At 43.6% G+C, this 16,457-nt stretch overlaps 1 protein-coding gene across 8 annotated transcripts in view; it reads right to left on the reverse strand.

Annotated features, from left to right (window-relative positions):
* The window catches only part of MAPKAP1 (MAPK associated protein 1), a 245,090-nt gene that overhangs the window by 41,742 nt on the left and 186,891 nt on the right, over positions 1-16,457 (reverse strand). For all 8 annotated transcript variants that reach the window (XR_003964401.1, XM_030294471.1, XM_030294467.1 and 5 more), the window contains one exon: positions 2,431-2,571. Coding sequence is in view for 7 of the 8 variants with exons in the window: in XM_030294471.1 (XP_030150331.1) it covers positions 2,431-2,571 (141 nt within the window). In the remaining variant the exon portion in view is untranslated. The remainder of the gene's footprint in view (positions 1-2,430; positions 2,572-16,457) is intronic.

The following is a 16,457-nucleotide window of genomic DNA, read 5'->3' on the forward strand; positions in this document are numbered from 1 at the left end:
TTATTTATTTTTGAGAGAGAGAGAGAGAGAGAGAGAGAGCAAGCGAGAGAGTGAGCCGAGCTAGGGAGGGGCAGAGAGAAAGGGAGACACAGAATCCAAAGCAGGCTCCAGGCTCTGAGCTGCAGTGGGGCTCGAACTCATGAACCACGAGATCATGACCTGAGCCAAAGTTGGAAGCTCAACTGACTGAGCCACCCAGGAGCCCTGTGTAACTTGATTTTTTTCACAAAGTCTACATACCCATGTAATCGGTACCCAGATCAAGAAGCAGAACCTTACCAGCATCCCAAGTCTCCCCTGCAGTCACTACAGCTTCCTCTCCCAGTGGGATGACCACCTTCGTTACTCCTGCACAGCAGATGACTGTATTTTTGGAAGGCAGCTACGCTCACCACTATAGCACCAACGCTATTTTTGAATGGTACGTAGTGGAATAATATAGTACGTACTTCTACTCCCTCCCCCCTTTCTTGAATCTGGCTTGTTTTTGAGTAGCCTCATTATTTTTATTTCTATAAGTACCAGGAAAAGCAGCTCCAGGAAGAAAAACACCAAAGAATTTTATGTTTAAGAATTGACATTAAATAAGCAACTTTTTTTACAATTTAGATATTTAGCTCCTTCCTTCCTTCCTTCCTTCCTTCCTTCCTTCCTTCCTCCCTCCCTCCCTCCCTCCCTCCCTCCCTCCCTCCCTTCTTTTTTTAGGAGGCAGAAACAGGTCCAGAAAGAGGAAAAAAAGATGGGTTCTGTGTTTTGGTTCAAAGTTACTGGGTGCCAATCCATCTAGTTAGTCTGTTCGAATCCTCATCATCTTAGCAGCTGGTGTTTACTGAGGACTTGCTATGTGCCAGGTGCCTTTCTGAGTAGTGTGCATGTGTGGTGTCATTTCATCCCTGTAAGGACATCTGTGAGACAGGGATTATTATCCACACTTTATAAATGAGGAAACAGAGGCTCTGAGTCATTTGCCTGTGGTGATACAGCGGGCGAACGAGCCAGGGTTTGAACCCAGGCCTCTAGCTCCAGAGTCTGTCCGAAGCCCTGCCTCTCCACCACGAGCTCTCCTTTACAGGGGGTCCACCACCCGTCGGGCCCTGTGCTAAGTGCTTCACATGGCCTAACTTGCTCCCCAAGGCAATCCTAAGAAGTTGGTGCTACTGATATTCCCAGTTAGAATGGAATTGAGGCTCTGAAAGATGAAGGCACTTGCCTGACACAGCTGGTTACCGACAGAGCCACGATTCAGAGCTTTGTACATCCGAGGGTCCCCTCTTACCTACTAAGCTGTGCTGTCAGCGTGTTTCAAGCTCCAGTCAGTGAGGCTGGGAAGGAGTATTTGAAGAGATTTTTGAGGCTTATTACAAATTAGCCAGACTAACACCAGCATTACAAAAGACTTTACTATGAGACACATACGGAGCATTTGTGAGAAACCCAGAATCGGTGGGCCTCGACGTTGGAGCGCAAACCTCCTCCCTTCACACACAAGCAAACGAGTTCCGGGAAGGGGTGGCGTGGCAGAGGCAGGTGGCAGAGCCAGGTCCGCTCCCTGACTAAGCCTGGCACCCACACCTGCTCCCTGCTCCCCCCAGTGTCCTTTCGGAGGGAGCAGGTGCGCTTCAGTTGGCCAAACCAGGGTTCTGCTCCTCACACTACCACCTACCTGCTGTGTGAGCTTGGGCACAGACGTCACCTCTCTGCACCTCATTTACCTTCTTTGTTAGACGGGGAAGATACAAATACCCACCATCTAGGTAGTTTTGCAGAGTATGTAAAGCACTTAGCACGGTGTTTAACACACAGCAGACACCTATAAATGACAGCCGTGATGATGATGATATTATGTTGACTACTACGAGACTTCTACTCTTGTTACATGTAAGTCAAAACAGAAATGTAGCCTTAATTGGAACAGATTAATCCCAAATATTTGAGTATATGTGCTGCCGAAGCGAGCACAGATTAATCCCAAATATTAATTGAAAGTTCTGGATTATTCGGTGAGGATCCAAATATAACTTCTGAGATCATTAAAAAGCTTCCTGAATAAAGTCATGAATGAATAAGCAATGAATTCACCTGAGTTAAAAAAGGCAAGTGGCAACGCTACAAAGCGGTTCTAAGGATAGCGTGTAGAAAATTACAGAATGAAAAGATTTATGGAACTTCACAGAAGTCAATCAGTTTGAAAAGAGTCTCAGGTTAGTTCTATTTCTAATCTTCTGCTTCATAAAAAAAGAAGACAAGACAGAGCACTCAGGTGGGAAAAAGGAGGTACTTTATATTTCACTGTTTAAACATTTTCTCTGAAAACAAATTACCGTCAGTCATTCAGGTCACATAAAAGTCAGATGTTGTTTCTCTCCCTGTTTCTACACTGACCACTGATACGAAGGGTTCAGTCCATCATCGGTTCATGTACTTACTTACCTAACTGGACATCGGTTGTGAATCGCAGTCTGTGGATCATGCTGACTTTGAATGACTTGTAATGGTGACTGCTCAGCATATCCTGTACTGTAGCTATGTCAATTTGTGAATCCTCCTCAAAAACCCCGTCTGCCCTTGAACCTGGGGAAGAAAAAGCAGTTTAACACATAAAGATACATGAGGCTTGGAAAATGGTGTCTGCTTAAAATGCTCTGGGATAAATTAAAATAATATGGGCTATTTAATTTAGAGAAGAAAAGGCTGAGCGATGACTCAATAATGCCATTCCAGTAAACAGAGAATGGTAACATATTCATCATTCAACAATTAATACCACAAACACTGCCTATTCTATGGCAGGCCCTTGGCTGGGCAGCAGGGAGTCACAAGGATAGAAAAACTGCTGCTCGCCAGAAGCTCTCCATCTCCACGAGAGTTAAGTTACAACCACAAAAGCACGGGTGGTCATCCTTCTTGCTTCTTTTCTGAATAATTTTTCCAATCATAAAAGTAATCCGTGCTCTTGGAGAAATCTTGTGCTTTCCAAGATTCTCAAACTGTGTGTTCATCAGTTTCCCGTCTTGCATCCCAGTCTCCACTGGTGTGGGAACGAGCCTGCTCACTCTCAGATGGGTGTAACAGTGTCCTCATGGGCCTTCCAGCCACCGAGCTCTCCCTGCAATCCAGCCACCATAGGACTGTCTGATTCATAAAGCTTTCTAAAGCCTAGATCATTTATTCACTCGTCAAATGTTTAGTGAGAGCTTCGTGCATGCCCAGTACCCTGAGAGGTGTACTGGGGACAAGTAAGAAGGCCAGTGCTCAAAAATCTTGCCTGGCTTCCCATGGCCTTCTGAACGAGGCACTGTTTTCAGCCAAGCAATCAAGGCTGTCCATAATCTGCCTAAAATGTAATTTTTCAATTTTACTTGTTATTTCTCAGCCATACCTTCTCTCAGCTCTTCCCAAACTCCTCAGACTGCACACAAGTCTAGATTTTTCTACTGCTGGCCCTTTGTTCATGTGGTAGCCTTCCAAGCTTACCCTGGACTTGTCAAAACTCCACTCAAGGCGGCTCAAAGTCTATCTCCTCTTGAATTCCACAGCAGTTGGAATTTGTGAAATCTTGGTTATACTGGACTCTGGGGCCAGACAGCCCTGGGCTTAATTCCTATGCCTCTAACTTGCTATATGATCTAAGGTCAAGTGACTTTAAACTCTCTGAGCCCGTTTTTACCATGCACAGAATGTCAAAATGTATTTAAAGAATCTAACCATAATACACTTAGTAAACAGCAGTCATGATTGTTTTTATTCTACCGTCAGAGAGGACCATATTCAATCTTGCACTAGAATTGTTGACTGGTCACTCTGGCCTAATTTGGAAGCTTTTTGATGGTCGGTAAAGCTTCTCATTCATCTCTGTATCATTTACAAGCAGTGCAGGCAACTGGTATGCCCTCACTAAATTGTGCTAAGTAAATAAATAAAAAATACATAAAGAACCAGTGCGTTTGAGTGCTTACTAGACATCAGGCATGGCGCTAAGCTCTTTACACATGCACTTAAGCCTCATGACAACCTGGTGGGTACTCACTTTCTCTATTATACAGATGAGGAATCTGAGGCTTTGAGAGGTAAAGTCATGTGCCTGAGTCCACACTAAGCAAAGCTAAATTATTTCCCGTTCCCCAGCTTAAAATGTGGTCTTCTGCAGGTGCAGCTACTGGTACCATTCACCAGTGGGAGGGAAGCACCTGTATGGCAGAGGCCAACCAGAACAGGGTGCCCTAAGCCTTGTGTTGAATACTCAGAGATGGCTTCACAGGGAAACCCAAAGAGAACTCCTTGGGACAGAGTTGGAGGAATGGAAAACTCTAGATTTGGGTATCAAATGGGAAAATTCTGTTACATAACTGGCAGCCTGACAATTAACATGCTTTTCCTTCCCACAGTTATTGCCTACAGGGTAAGCTTTTAAGTCAAAGTTGGTTTCTGATGCCTTCACATTGAACTCCTTTATTAGGAACGGTGCATTTGATTTCCAAACACTTTCCCAGTTTGGACCACTCTAGCACCCACAATAATGCTCCCTGCTCAGGGAGGATGCAGCCTCCCCCTTAATGGACCATTCACTGCATGCCTGTGATACAGTCCCATCTTTGAGCATCTGCATATATTATACTGTCCTCTCTGCCCAGGTCCCCTTCTCCCCACTTCATTCTCTCCTGACCTATTCCTCCAGGTGTCCTATCTATTTTTCCTGAAGAGCCTAGCTCAAGTGACATTCCAGGGAAACTTCCCCGACCCCCGGCCCCCAAGTGTAGCTCAGCTCCCTTTGCCACTGCACCCAGCATTTTTCTGCAGAATGCTGTCACAGCTAGTCATTGTCTGTCTCTGCCGCTGGACTGCAAACCCTAATAGAGCAGGCAGAGTGACTGCTTTACTCACCATTATAGCCTAGACCCTGCTAGTGCTACCATGCCCAGGATAAAGCAAGTGCTCAATAAAAATGTACTGATGAATGCCAGCTGCCGTGGCCACAGGAGAATCAGAGGGGCTGAGCGACTTAGCTAACATCACATCACGAGGACCAGAAGAGTGGCACTCAACATCTATGAGGATCATTAGGTAAGTTCACTACCTTTCTTTAGGACTCGTGTAATTTTGGACAGAAATGGCATCATTGTGAGCATGACTGTCTTCTGGGTAATGTCCATATTTTAAACCAAGAGAGTGGCTAGAATTTATAGAGTTTCAAATAATCAATCACTTTCCCCAATATACACTTTCCTGAAACAGAACCGAGAAGATGTGTTTATTTCTATTTTTAGAACCTTTTATATATGAGAGCTGTGGAGAATTTTTGGTGAAATGTTAAAATCCTTTCATGTTTTTTTTTTTTATTTTTTATTTATTTTTTTTTTTAAGTTTTTTTTTTTTCAACGTTTTTTATTTATTTTTGGGACAGAGAGAGACAGAGCATGAACGGGGGAGGGGCAGAGAGAGAGGGAGACACAGAATCAGAAACAGGCTCCAGGCTCCGAGCCATCAGCCCAGAGCCTGACGCGGGGCTCGAACTCACGGACAGCAAGATCGTGACCTGGCTGAAGTCGGATGCTTAACCGACTGCGCCACCCAGGCGCCCTCCTTTCATGTTTTAAAAACCAGTTAAAGTCATCTTATCTGAGAAAATGCCATTATTAGATACAGCTTAGCTCAAGAACTTCTGCTTTCTTTACTAATTAGTATTTTCTAAATATTGCAGGTATTTGATTTGGAAAGAGGTAACAGCTCATTATGCTAAAATGCCAATTACTAAAAAAAAAAAAAAAAACCACACTTAAGAGTTTTACATTTTATGATGTTGGATTAAAACCAATTTAAAAATTACTATAACGTGACATATAATTTTTTACTGAGCAATTTCAATGCCAGCTGCTAATAAAGCATCTTAGCTGTAAATGATAATTCAGATGCTTTTAGATAAAGTGGTGCATAAATATGGCTGGAAATTGATTTAGCTTCTTACAGAAGCTACTGAAGAATGACATATTTTGTTTAATACACCAGCTAATGTAGTCCTAAAAGCTCAAACAAGTGCCAGTTTTCACTCCTAAATTTGCTGTGGGAGATTAATGAAAACTTTATATTTTGCTGAAATGTTAATAATGGGCAGATGAGATGATAGGATTTTAGTAGAGGTCTTAAAGCTATGGAATAACCAGCAAGGCTTGTCAATTTCCTTATATTAATTTTGTTCAAGACTTATATAGCTGGAGCTGGCTCAACACACTAATGCTTCTTGCATTGACCTTCTACTCTCTAACAGTGTAAATTCATATCCCATTTGAGGATTTAGGCCCTCCTGTTACTTGGGTAGGTTCTGAGCCTTGCCCCAGATGATAAAGGGGTGTGTTTGCTTTTATGATTAGAAGGGCAACAGCACCTGGGGGAGTAGGAAAGGACAACAGCCCTGCACTCGCCTCCAGTACACGCTGCTCACCCCCAAGCAGGTCATCTGCCGAACATGAACAACTTCCGGTCTTCGGAGTTATAGAGCCATTTTTTGACAGAGGCTCAGGAGTGTCGCTGCTCGGAGGGGGCATGTCTGTGTGTACGGATCAGTCAGCCATATAACCTGCAACTACTGTCCCCATGCCAGCAGTATGCTCGCCTATGGAGGCACACTGGTGAGGATAAGGCAGGGTTCCTGATCTTCAGGAGCTTACAAACTTGCTACAGAACACAAAGAAAGTATTACAAGGCAGAGAGAAGCACCCAATAAATGGTGCGTACGAGAGACATTTTACATCTAAAGACAAACATCCAAAGCAGAGCATTATACCAAAAGCATGTTTTGGGACCAGAAAAGTTCAAAGACTTTGTATGTATACCTTTACTGTTTGTATCCTTCTAGAAAGGAGTGAATCCAACCATACACTGGCACTGTATCATTTGCATATTAGAATTATTACTATATATCAACTTCACATTTAAAAACCCACTTCTGTTCAAGAGAAGACATTTTTATCTACTCCAAGTAAAAAGCAGAGAGAGCCAGAATGTCTTAAAAATAAACATATATTAAAAAAAAAAACCACTCCCAAACTGTTAATTTAATTGAAACATAACCCTTTGGTATTTTGTTAAATTAGCAATTAAAAAGGTCATAAGCAATTAAATGAAACAAAAGCCACACTGTGTTCATCTACATTAATGCTGAACTGGGTCTCCTCCTGAATGACAAGATAAATTGTAATGGTGCCTTCAAAGACTTCACAATGTATTTTGTCAAAGTCGGGAGTGTTAATGTCTCTATGTGCTATGGATTACCATAATGTATCGTGTCAAAATGCCCGAGCTGCAATAACTCAAAGATGTATTGTGATAGATCAAATTTTGGGGTGGGACCTAAAAGTGACTTGAGCACCGGAGCTCAGATGGACTGACACCAGGGTCTGGAAGAATGGCAGAGAGCCCATTTGCAATTGGTAAAGGTTTGAGGGGCAAAATCTACAAGGGGAAGGAGCTATTTGGGGGAAGGAATCAGGAAGGAGGAAACAGGAATGGGTATCTATCTTACTGGCAAAACCAGGCCAGGGCAAGAGGGGTCAGAGGGAAGCAGAGAAGAGAGGAAGGTGGAGGCAGGCAAAGTCTAGGGCCTGCAGCAAAGAAAGAGAAGGTGCTGAGAGAGTCAAGTGCTGGGAAGTGGCCTTGAGGCTTAAAAACACTGGAAAGAACCCAGAACGTAGAGTTCAGAGACGTAGGTTCAAATCCTAACTCTGACATCCAAGGTCAAGAGTGGGTCAAAACCTTGCCCGAGACACCATTTTTGGGAAGAGGCAGAGCTGGGACGGCTCTATTAAACCCGAGTCCATGTTCTTCCTGCTGTGCTTCTCCTTCTCCTCCCACCTCACCGCATTCCTACAAGCAGCAGCAAGCAGAGACGCTGGGTAGGTGGTAGCTGCAAACTCCAAACCAGTGGTTCTCGGAGAGGAGTCCAGGACCCACTGGAGGGAGTGACCCCCAAGAACCAGTCCAGGCGGCCATAATCTCAATACTATTTTCATAATATTAATAGTAAGATATTATTTGCCCCTTTCATGCCTGTTATCTTATAAGAGCACAAAGTAATAATAATAAGTATACAAGTTTATAGATATGGTTCTGATTCCACATTGCGACTACCCTTTAAGAATCAATCACTTGAGTTGTGGCATATTAATGAAAATTAATATCCACTATTGTCTGAAAAGGCTACTGAAATACTCCTCCCTTTTCCAACCACATATCTATGTTAGGCCAAATTTTCTTCACCTACTACAACTGGAACAATATATTATAGCAGACTGAATGCAACAGACATGGAGATCAAGATGTTTTCTCTAAAGCCAGACATTATAGAAATTTGCAAAAATATAAAATGGTGCCCACTATAGTATTCAGGTGATTAGCCAACAATTTATCTTCCTGATGGAACAAAAATAAATGCTCTTCAGAGAAAGAAAATGGAAAACAAAACAAATAAAAAAGAACAAAAGAAAATATAGCTATTTTCATAAAAACTTAACATGTAATGGATTTATTACTTTTTAATAAATTTGTAAATATTTAAAAATTTCTCAGTTTTGATTCCTAATAAATAGATATAGCTCAATAAATAAAAGCTCTTTGGGGGTTCTCAATAATTTTTTTAATTTTTTTTTAATGTTTATTTTTGAGAGAGAGACACAATGTGAGTGGGGAGGGGCAGAGAGAGACAGGAAACACAGAACCCCAAGCAGGCTCCAGGCTCTGAACTGTCAGCACAGAGCCCAACATGGGCTTGAACTCACGGACTGCGAGATTGTGACCTGAGCCAAAGTAGGACGCTTAACCAACTGAGCCACCAAGCCAACCTCCTCAATAATTTTTAAGAGTGTAAAGGGGTCTAAGACCAAGAAGCTTGAGAGCCATGCCACTGCCTTTATTGGTTCTTATGCCATGTTTTCAGTGTCTCTGGATATCCTCTGGACAATCATGATGAGACGTGAAAGTGCGATTACAGCTGTGTATGTGTTACATATCTGACAACAAACACAAATAGAAAGCGTGGACACACATTACAAGAGTAACAGGCTTGTTGTCAGGTGATCAGATCAAGGTGAATTATAACTAATGCTGTTTTACATTTAAAATATGTTTTCATACACATGATTTCACTGAAACTTAGAGGTACATACGGGACTTCCTTTCTGACAAATGGACACTAATCAACAAATCAAAGCTCAGATGAACTCACTGTATGCTACTGGCAGATGTCTTATGTTTATAGATACAAACTACACAGGAGTTTACACTTCATTTTATGGTTCAACGAGTCTTAGGCCAAGTCAAAAAGCTTGAATCCAGTTTATGAGTTAAAACAACTTTAATCTTTCTTCTCCAAAAAGATCAATGCGAACTCTAGAACTCAACCAGAAGACGATGATGGCCTTTGTTACATCCTCTCCTTTAAACTCTCTGTAGCAAGTTGATGCGGTTGACTGATAGTATCAAGTTCACAAATAGGCCAGCACCAACCACAGCTGTGGGACTATGCTAGTGCTTCAGGAACACAGGAGGATGGCAGGAGACCCAGACGATGGGAGGGGACAGGCAGTCCACAGAGGGAATAGTATGGGGAAAACATGAAGTCCACCAAGTGTGAGAGCTTATATAGGGATCAGCAAATGTTTGCATTTGGCTGGAGCAAAGAGTGTATGAAGGGGAGTGGTGGAAAATAAAACAGTCAGGGTTGGAGGGGGATAAGTTCTTCAAAGGCAGAGACAGTATCCATGGCAGGACCTGGCACACAGTAAAATACTGCTGTACAAATAACTGACTAAATCAAGAGGAGATAAACCATCTTCTGCCCTACTCTCCTCCCTCCCTCCCCCAACATAGGGCTTGAACTCATGACCCTGAGATCACGCTCTACCAACTGAGCCATCCAGGTACCCCTGCCCTACTCTATCTTTTTTTTTTTTTTTTTTAATTTTTTTTTTCAACGTTTATTTATTTTTGGGACAGAGAGACAGAGCATGAACGGGGGAGGGGCAGAGAGAGAGGGAGACACAGAATCGGAAGCAGGCTCCAGGCTCCGAGCCGTCAGCCCAGAGCCTGACGCAGGGCTCGAACTCACGGACTGCGAGATCGTGACCTGGCTGAAGTCGGACGCTTAACCGACTGCGCCACCCAGGCGCCCCCCTGCCCTACTCTATCTTGATGCCTTATTGCTATTCCCCACATAGAACAATCGCTGCACTTCGGCTAAAATGGACTTTGCTCAGGTTATACCATTTGGCAGAATGTCCTTCCCACTCTTTAAAATGTATACACTTCAGTGTGCCTGGGTGGCTTAGTTGAGTATTCGACTCTTGGTTTTGGCTCAGGTCATAGTCCCAGGGTTGTGGGATCAAGTCCTGTGTCAGTCCTGTACTGAGCGTGGAGCCTGCTTGGGGTTCTCTCTCTCTCTCTCTCTCTCTCTCTCTCTCTCTCTCTCTCCCTCTCCCTCTCCCTCTCCCTCTCTCTCTCTCTCCCTCTTCCCCTCTCCCCCACTCACACTCTCTCTAAAAAATAAAATAAAATATGTACACTTCCAGGTCTAGTCTAGAATCTTTCCTGATCTCTCTCCCGGAACCCTGTCATTCTGAAAGCTCTTGTAAACCTCTTATGTGATAAACATCTGTATTCTGCTTCTACACAATGAGTTCCTCTGAGGGCAGGAACATTCTATCCTACAGAGCACAAAGTCGATGTTCAATAAGTGCCATTGGGGGCATGAGTGAAGTTTGCTGAACCACAGGTTAACTGTAACAGTATACCTGAGTTTGTATACCACCCCCCATATTTATCTCAGTTAATAGAACCTAACACACCATTCCTAGTCTTCCACTCAGGCAACCCACCAAACTGGGATGCTGTCTCAACAACAACCACAACAGAGGTTAACATTTACTGAGTGTTTACTATATGCCAGACATTATGCTCAGCAATTTATTTTTTTTAAAGGCGAAATTTATTTCGTGAGAGAGAAAGAGTATGTGGGAGAAGGGGCAGAGGAAGGAGAGGATCCCAAGCAGGCTCTGCACTGTCAGCACAGAGACCAACGTGGGGCTTGAACTCACGTACCATGAAATCATGACCTGAGCCAAAGTCAGGAGCTTAACCGAATGAGCCACCCAACCCAGGTGCCCCACATGTTCAGCACTTTAAATACGTTATCTCATTTAATTTTCCCCAAAGTTGTAGTTTATTATCCACTTTTCACAGGTGAGAAAAATGAAGCTTAGAATGTCATCCGGCCGGTATAGCCATGCAACTCGTATAAGGTGGAGCTAGGAACCGAACCCACGTCTGTCTAGTTCTAAAAATGTGTCGTTAGCCACCACATAACCCTTTGGGTAAAAATGTTCCTTAGATGGGCTGTGCATGTACAAATCCTTGGGCCATAACAGTATCTAAGGAGAACACAGTTATGCCTGGCCTTGCCAGAACAAAGAATCAGGGATAAAACCTAATTCTCTTCACTCTTTCTGTAAGACTCCAAGCTGGCTGCATAAGTGAGTCAAGGAGAAAAACTCTCCCTTGCTTTCTACATCCATCACATTTTTTTTTTTTTTCCAAAGGCCTCTTAAGTCCCTAAAGCCTCATAAGCCCCAAACTTCTCTTCTATTAAACACTTCCCTTTGGCTACTAGTCATTTTTGCTGGTCTCTAAAAAAGAATCAATAGGTGATATACTATAACACACACACGTGTGCAGGCATGCCCCTCTGTAGTAATCTCTCCAAAGCCGTCAGGATCACATAGTAGGATATGCCCTTCACTGAATGTTCCATGCAACAATCAGGGTAGGGATCCTTGCTGTCAGGGCCTAATTGATTAAACTCTTGGAGTCAGAGCCTTTCCACAGGGAGATTTCAGACCTTCAAATAAATCAGGGTAATCTTGTTTTATGAGGTGATCAGAAAGAAACAGTTTCCGGTTTGCAGAACTTCTAAAAAGAGTAGGACCTTTGGGCTCTGCTTTCTAGATCCTGCGCAGACCTCTGTCTTAACTCCCAGCACTCTCACCCTTGCTCATTTCCTGCCCCCTCCATTCATTCATTCCCGAACAGGTCAAGCTCCTTCTCAAGGCCTTCAGATGAGCTGTCCCTTGCACTGAAACATTCCTTACTCACTAACTCCTTTTATTCTTCCACAGGGAAGCTTTCTCCTTTTCTCACGGCCCCAGTCACCTGCTAGCTACTCTTTTATACTTTTTGTCGCACCTAGCACAACTGTGGGCTCCAAGATGTGCAACTCCTTTCCACCGCCTCAGCATAGTGCCTGGCCTGGAGGAGGATGCCATCAATGTTCTGGGGAGGAATAAAAGAATGTGTGCTCAGAATGGAACTAACCACCTTTTAGAGGTTAAAGCATGACTATCCAAGGGTCCCGACCGTTGGTTCATTACAGGTTTGCTTGGACGTTAGGTTGATGACAGAATTCCTATCGTTTCCTCTTCCTCCAATGTGTCTTTGTTACTGTTGAAAACACAGGAAAAGAAGCCTGGGCATTTTTTGACAACTGACATGACCAAATACCTAACAACTGTAGTATCTGATCAACACTGAGGCCCTCTCACTCTATTTCTCTCTCTCTGACTCCAGAGTCAGAAACTGAGGTCACACACACTGGAAGAACCCCACCTCCCATCTGGGAATCACTACAGAAATGTCACCTGATGCATTACCAAACCATTAGTCAGGGGCTGCAGCGTGGTCTCTGGGGCCAGGAGCTTACCAAAGGGATGCAAATCCCTGTGCCCTCACTTAGAGCCCATACAGGGTTTGTGGCTCGTCAAACATGTTTCCTTACTGCTCTAATGTACCAGTGTATTGCTTAATGAAAGTTCTTAATTGTAATTCAATTAATTACATACACAGAGTCCCCAATTACATTTTCCAATAAGACATTGGCTGTGGTACAGGTCTAAATGCACTTAACCAATTTCAATATATTAAGACCAATTTCCCTTGAATACTAATTACTACCTAATGATAAAATGAAAAGGGGGGAACTTTCAAGAAAGGGGGAGAGCAAAAAATGCAATTCATGTGGAATTTCTCAGCCCACATAGTACAATTCAGACATTCATTACTGAAGAAGTAGGTGTGGACAGGGCACAAGTCTGCTTCTAGTATAGGTTAGCACTGTCTTTTGCCCTAGGTACCATCTACCCTTGGTGCTGGCCATTGCCAAAAGGGCCTGTGGGAAGTCTAAGAGCTAGTGGGAAACCAGGAATAACAGGGAAGGAAGAGGCCATCACACACAAGCAATGGACTAGCTGTGGTGTCTGGGCACAGGTGCTCGCCCTACGTCTCAGGCACACAGCAGACAAACACTGGAATGGTCAACACTTGCCCCGTGCATTACACATCACTATGTGCTTTTAGTACACACAAATTCGCTTAATCCTCCCAATATCGCCAAAGGATAGGGATTACCATCACATTTTACAGATGGGAAAATGAAGTTGGCAGAGAAGGACTTGCCCAAGGTCACACAGTGCCTGTAAACATCTTGCGTTTCCCACTACATCACATTACCAACCAGCCCACATTAACTAGAAAGCAAGAGGTGCAGACACACAGGTATTCTTACACTGGGGATAACGTTTTTGTTTCATTTAAATTCTGTTAGCGTGCAGCAAGCAGGGAGTTATTATCCAATATATACGTGCAAAAACCTTCACCCGTACAAAAACTCCTTATGGTGAATGCTTTTCCCCCAACCAAAGCCAGACACATAACTGGCTTTCAGCAGCAACTGAACCTAAAATCCGTACCATGAACACCACAGGTCATTTCTATTTGTAAATAGAGTTTATTTGCACAATCACATTTCCTTTTGCGTTTAAAGACTGCTGTTGTGGTATAATAAAAGAGGCTTAAAGCCTTGGTATTTAAGTCACATGACAGAAATTGGAGAGATTAGTAATTTGTAGCTGAAGAAAGCAAAGCCTCCAGAAGCCAAATGGAACCACCGGGGAGTCTCCAGGGCTGGCACAGAGCACACACAGGAGGAGGGATCAGCCCACTATGAATAAGCACCATGAAGAGGAGCTGGAAACACATCATGATTAACAAACATTCACTGCCTATGGCTGCTTCCTGCCTTCCTTTCTTATTTAGTAGTATTGGGCAGCGGCAGGGAGTGGGGCGGGGGCAGCCCAAGTACCAGCATGAAGAAACACAGGCTTAGATACTTACCTAAATCCCCAATGGTCTTTAAAAGCTATCATGTACTTGTCCCCTGGAGCCCTACTGAGAGGCCTGGTGATGCCAGGGACTCAGGATGCTCACTCCATCCAGGGGAATAAACTATACCTGGCCGCAGCACCCGATGGTCCCTGCCCTGGGCGAGGGGGGGTGGTGGTCACAGTCCAGTGTAATCCATCCAGTGGAATCAGTGATTAGACTGGGGTAGGGAGAGACTCTTCCGGAGTCCAGGGAGTGGTCTGGGAGGCTTTTTAGGCAGAGCTGCCTCCTCTTTCGGTCTTCAAGGGCAAACTAACAAAGCTGAAAGAGGCTTCCCACAGACTAAGACCCAGAGACACTGTCCTGCCACAGTCCACTTATCTAGGTGACTGTCCACCTTGAGTTGAGGCCTTCCTCAGTATAGCCTTAACCTAAGGAAATTAAGGATTTCAGTAAGGCATTGAAATAATAGAAGGTCTCCTTTAAAGATCAAAGGAGGATGAGCTGGCATTTAGAGAACAACTGAAACCTCTGGATGGCAACTTCTACTTAGGAAATAAAATAATCAGATTCAACTGTTGTTCTAGACTTACTGGACAGAAAACAGTTTTCCAGCCTCCCATCCCCACCCCCCATCATTATTCATGTGATCATGAGCACATCATCCCGTAAAGCCTCAGTTTCTTCTATAAATTAAGGATGATGAGCATAGTGGCCTAAAAGGCCGTTATTATGGCAGCACTTGTATCTCATTTAATCCTCAAAAAACCCTTATAAAACAGATTCAACAACCTCCATTTATATAGGAAACTGAGGCTCAGAGAGGGAACCTGCTTTGTCTAATGTCAGAGGCTGCAGAGGCATAGTGCTTTCAAAGCACTATGCTGAACTACTAGAAGGACAGACTACTGAGTGATCAAACAGTAAAGACAGTGTCTGACGTTTTGCTGGTACCCTGTTAAGCCAGTTTAATTTCAAGCCTATTTTAGCTCTGGCGGTGGAGAATTCCCAAGTTTCTCTCTTAAAAGTTGTGCAAAGAATAAGTTGGTTCACACCGTGTCTTTCTTCTAAGGACCTGGATGGGCTACCTATGTGAGATCAGTGGGTAAGTGAAAAGGTCACCGGCAACATGTGGCACAAAAGGAAATTGAGGCTCAGTTTGGTGCCAGGATTTATATAGATGCTTGGACAAGAATGGGAGTCTTCTAATGTTACATCCTCTCCAAAATGTACTCATGTCTCCTTCTGGTCTGATTCCAGCTTCTGGCAGACAGTTGGCTGAAGGATGTAGTAGATTATCAGACAAGAATCCAAACTGGAAAGCTCAAGGACTTTGGCTTGTCATTTTCTTATTTAAGCCAAGATCCAAGCACAAATGTTAGCTCTCAGTCCCCAGGCAGAAACTCTTGTCATATTAGCTTCATTAGCAAGCTTCTCTCTCAGAGTGTGTAAGACAATGGTCATCACAATTCTTCGGATTGAAAATTTAGGTTATTTTATCAACAATCTCAGGGTGGGCTTTGGAATCAGACAGCTGACCGAGGATTCTGGTTCTGACATTTGTTGGCTAGCTAACTTTGGGTAAGTCACAACTTCTCTCCACAATTAGAACAGTATCTTATAGGGTGGTTATGAAAACTACAAGAGCATTTGTAGGGGCACCTGGATGGCTCAGTTGGTTAAACATCCAACTCTTGATTTCGGCTCAGGTCACCATCTCATGGTTTGTGTGATCAAGTCCCGAGCTGGGCTCCGTGCTGACTGCACAGAGCCTGCTTGGGATTCTGTCCTTCCCCGCTTGCACATGCATGCTTGCACACTTTTTCTCTCTGAAGATAAATAAACTTTAAAAAGAGAGAGAAAAAGAGAGCATTTGCAAAATGTCTAGCACAATGCCTTACAATAAGGCCTAAATAAATCATTAAAAAAACATCCTTTGATGTGGTTGATACAAAGGTATGCCCATCCCACTTGGAAGAAAAACTGAAAGGCTTATATCTACCTTTACGGTCGTGTGCTTTACTTATAAGGTATGCATCTCTTCTGGAACCCCAAAGCATATATGCTGGAAAGTACCCTGCTTCCAAGTTCTCTCATCTTATGACACAGATTACAGACATGCCTGCCCTCCACTCCCCTTCCTCACTCCATTCTGTATCACTTCCTTCTCCCATCACACACCTCCTTGTGGGCCCCAACAGGTCTATGATTCCAGATCTCCACATCTGTGGCCCATCTGCTCTGTCAGACACAGAATGCTG

The sequence above is a fragment of the Lynx canadensis genome, chromosome D4 (assembly GCF_007474595.2).
Source record: "Lynx canadensis isolate LIC74 chromosome D4, mLynCan4.pri.v2, whole genome shotgun sequence".
NCBI classification, from domain to species: domain Eukaryota; kingdom Metazoa; phylum Chordata; class Mammalia; order Carnivora; family Felidae; genus Lynx; species Lynx canadensis.